General features: G+C 56.3%; 1 protein-coding gene across 1 annotated transcript in view; it reads left to right on the forward strand.

Annotated features, from left to right (window-relative positions):
* Positions 1–1,281: 1,281 nt before the first annotated feature.
* Positions 1,282–3,056, forward strand: part of SORL1 (sortilin-related receptor, L(DLR class) A repeats containing) — a 39,012-nt gene continuing 37,237 nt past the window's right edge. The window contains exons 1-3 of the mRNA XM_009705550.1: positions 1,282–1,395; positions 1,714–1,839; positions 2,680–2,841. Of these exons, the coding sequence (XP_009703852.1) occupies positions 1,306–1,395; positions 1,714–1,839; positions 2,680–2,841 (378 nt within the window). The 5' untranslated portion in view covers positions 1,282–1,305. The remainder of the gene's footprint in view (positions 1,396–1,713; positions 1,840–2,679; positions 2,842–3,056) is intronic.

Genomic DNA, 3,056 nt, shown 5'->3' on the forward strand with positions numbered 1-3,056 from the left:
GTTTTACTTGCCAGTCACTGGCGGAGGTTAAACCGGCCTCTTACCCCAGGTGGCACTCCTGGCTGATCCCGGGGTCAGGGTATCAGGCCTAAGAAGGGCTTAGCCCTGTATCTTTACAGCTTCCCAAGGCCGTGAGCTTCGGGGTTACCAGCCGTCGGCCGAGCCGCGGCCATGGTGGCGTGCGGGGGCTCAGGCACACACGTCGGCTGCTGCAGCGATCGGCATGCCTGTCCATGGCCGAGCTATGGCCGCTGCCCAGCTACTTCATCCATCTTCGCTGGCAGTGGTCGCTACGGGCACTGGGTTTGGCCAGCAGCTCCTGCACCTTCAGCTCCCGGTGCGGCGATGCTGCGATAGCTTCCCCATAGAAACCGGCCCTTTGTGACTGGCACTGTTACAGCACACGCCCGGGGAATAACAGGATCACATACGACTGCGTTTGTGTTGGAAACCAGCATGTCCTTTAGGGTACAGAAGAAGTCGCTGTAGAAAAGTGACTGCTTTGCTTTGCCTAGTCAGCCTGGATTTGAAATCGCTTCTTGGTCCTTGGTTTTAATTTTCATTCTCATCACCCCCTGAATCCTAGTTCTCTGAGGAAGAATAAAGAGAAAACTAAGCCCTTTAGGCACATGCACTTTTCCAACATGTTTATAAGAGATGCTGCTTTATGTGGGGTCATGCTTGAATGCCACCACCACCACCCCCCCCAGGGAAGTCTTCTTTTTAACTGTTTGGTGGCTTGCAGTGAGTGCTTGAATTATCTCGCTGTGGTGGCCTCGGTATAAGTGACGGCAGCCCTGGCTTTGTGGCACTGTCTGCGTAACCCTATCGTGTTGGCAGAGGTTTCCAACCCCTGTCATGCTGAGCGGCCACCGGTTTGCTTGGCTGTGCTTTAAATGGGGGGGCTTTAAATGAGACTGCAGGGGAAGGTGGGAGCGGGATGAAGGCACACCAACCTCCGAAAATGGTGGTGGAAAGATAAAGCCCTTAGCGCACAGCTGATAGCTGTGGGCCATCCCGTTGCATTTTAGCACTCCAGGCAGGAGCTGAGCTCGCCCCAAGTGTGCCCACGAGCACAGCGCCCGGCCCCTCTGAGGGCTGAAGAGCCGGACACGCTGTGCCCCTCTGCTCTTTGCCTTCTGGACTGTCTAACTTCTACCCCTGGTTTGAATGAGTTTCCCCAACGTCTGTGTATTTCCAAGGAGGGGTGGGACGAGCGGGTGTTTGCTCTCCGACTGTCCCTGCGGGCTCAGGGTGCCCTTTTCCTTGGTGTTGCAGGTCAGCCTCAATGATTCCCACAATCAGATGGTCGTTCACTGGGCGGGAGAGAAGAGCAATGTGATCGTGGCCTTGGCCAGAGACAGCCTGTCTTTGCTGGGTCCCAAGAACAGCGATGTAAGTAACGCAGCCTGCGCTGTCCCGGGACGCGGTCTCTGCTTCTGTGTCAGGGGAGGTGTCAGTGGTGCCGAGCAACAGCCTGCCTTTCTCTCCTGTGCTGGGAAGATGCAAGAAAGGACCATGAGTTTTGAGTTCAGAGGCACCAAAAAAATCCCATTTAATATCCTCTCTGTTGCCCCATGGGTTTGAGCCCTGAAAGGCTGGCTCGGGCAATCTCTAAGGCTTTGCCCCTTGTAGTTTTCTGAGTTTTTACCAAATCTGTCAGAAGGGAACACAGAGCTTTGCGCTCCTCATGCTGGGGCTTCTCCTTTGCAGGTTTACGTGTCTTATGACTACGGGAAGAGTTTCAAGAAGATTTCAGAGAGGTTCAGCTTCGGCAGGGGGAACAGCAGCGAGGTGGCTATCGCCCAGTTCTACCACAGTCCAGCCGACAACAAGAGGGTGAGGGGGATGCCGCAGCCGGCCCCAGCAGGGTTCCTCCACAGGGCAACATCGCTTTATTGCCGCAGACAGCGCGAACATGTGTGGCCCTCGGTGCCAGGGCAGTTATGGCGTGGTGGCGGTGCCCGTAGCGATATAGCTGCTCCTTGGTGCGGGAGGAGTACCTGGAAAGGTATCGCAGTGGCAGAGCAACTACGTCCATAGCAGCTTGTCCTAACAGAGCGACGAGCTGCGTGCCCATCGCCAGCGTCGTTACAGAGCTGCAGACACGCATATTTATTTAGGCTTTGTCTACACCAAGGTCACCTTTCTCCTGGCTAAAGCCCTCCTAGGGCGAGGTGAGATGTCCTTGCCCTGCCGCAGTTGAAGCTGCTACTTGCCATCCCTGTAGGTATTCTCCTCTCCAAAGCCAGGCTGGGGGAACTGGGTGTGCGGTCAGCCCGACACACATCCATGGATCACACTGAACAACCAGCCTTTGCACAGGGCAAGTGCTCACACGGGCCTTTCTGCTGCAGCAGTGGGGAGGTACGGGCCCCTCCCGCAGACAGGGACTGAAGGCCGTTTTTGCATGGACCTCTCGCTTCCTGGGAGAGCCCCTCGGGCCATCCTGGGGGTCCCTGGGACAGAGGCAGGACGTGCCGGGCACACGGCCATACCTCCTGTATGGCTTTGTGATGCTCAGGAGCATCAGAGCGTGGCAGGAGGGGGGGTGGCTGGGGCAGGCAAATTCCTCTCCTCCAGAGTTCGCCCTCCCAAAGGCTCCCCCCAACTCTGCTCTGAACTCCTGGAGGCTGACTGCCTGCTTTTCTTCTTCCTTGTCGGTCTGTCTCTTCCCAGTATATCTTCGTGGATGCCTTCGTCCCGTACCTCTGGATCACCACCGACTTCTGCAACAATATTCAGGGCTTCTCGATTCCCTTCAAAGCTGCAGACCTCCTCCTTCATGGCAGAAACCCCAACCTCCTCTTGGGCTTTGACAGATCTCATCCTAAAAAACAGGTGAGTACTTCTGCTTAGACGAGAGGGCCAGCGTCCTGCGTCTACCCTGCCGTGACATTCCCCCTGGCCCTTTATGTGCCCCAACGCCCTTATGGCGTGCCGAGAGCCACCCTACTTCGTGCCAGCGCTGTGTGGGTTCATCCTTTGACCCTACAGGGTGTCTGATCTCAGATTGTTCCATGCAGAGCTGTCCTAAATTGACCAGGACACCCCTT

This window comes from Cariama cristata, unplaced genomic scaffold (genome assembly GCF_000690535.1).
Source record: "Cariama cristata isolate BGI_N322 unplaced genomic scaffold, ASM69053v1 scaffold5168, whole genome shotgun sequence".
NCBI classification, from domain to species: domain Eukaryota; kingdom Metazoa; phylum Chordata; class Aves; order Cariamiformes; family Cariamidae; genus Cariama; species Cariama cristata.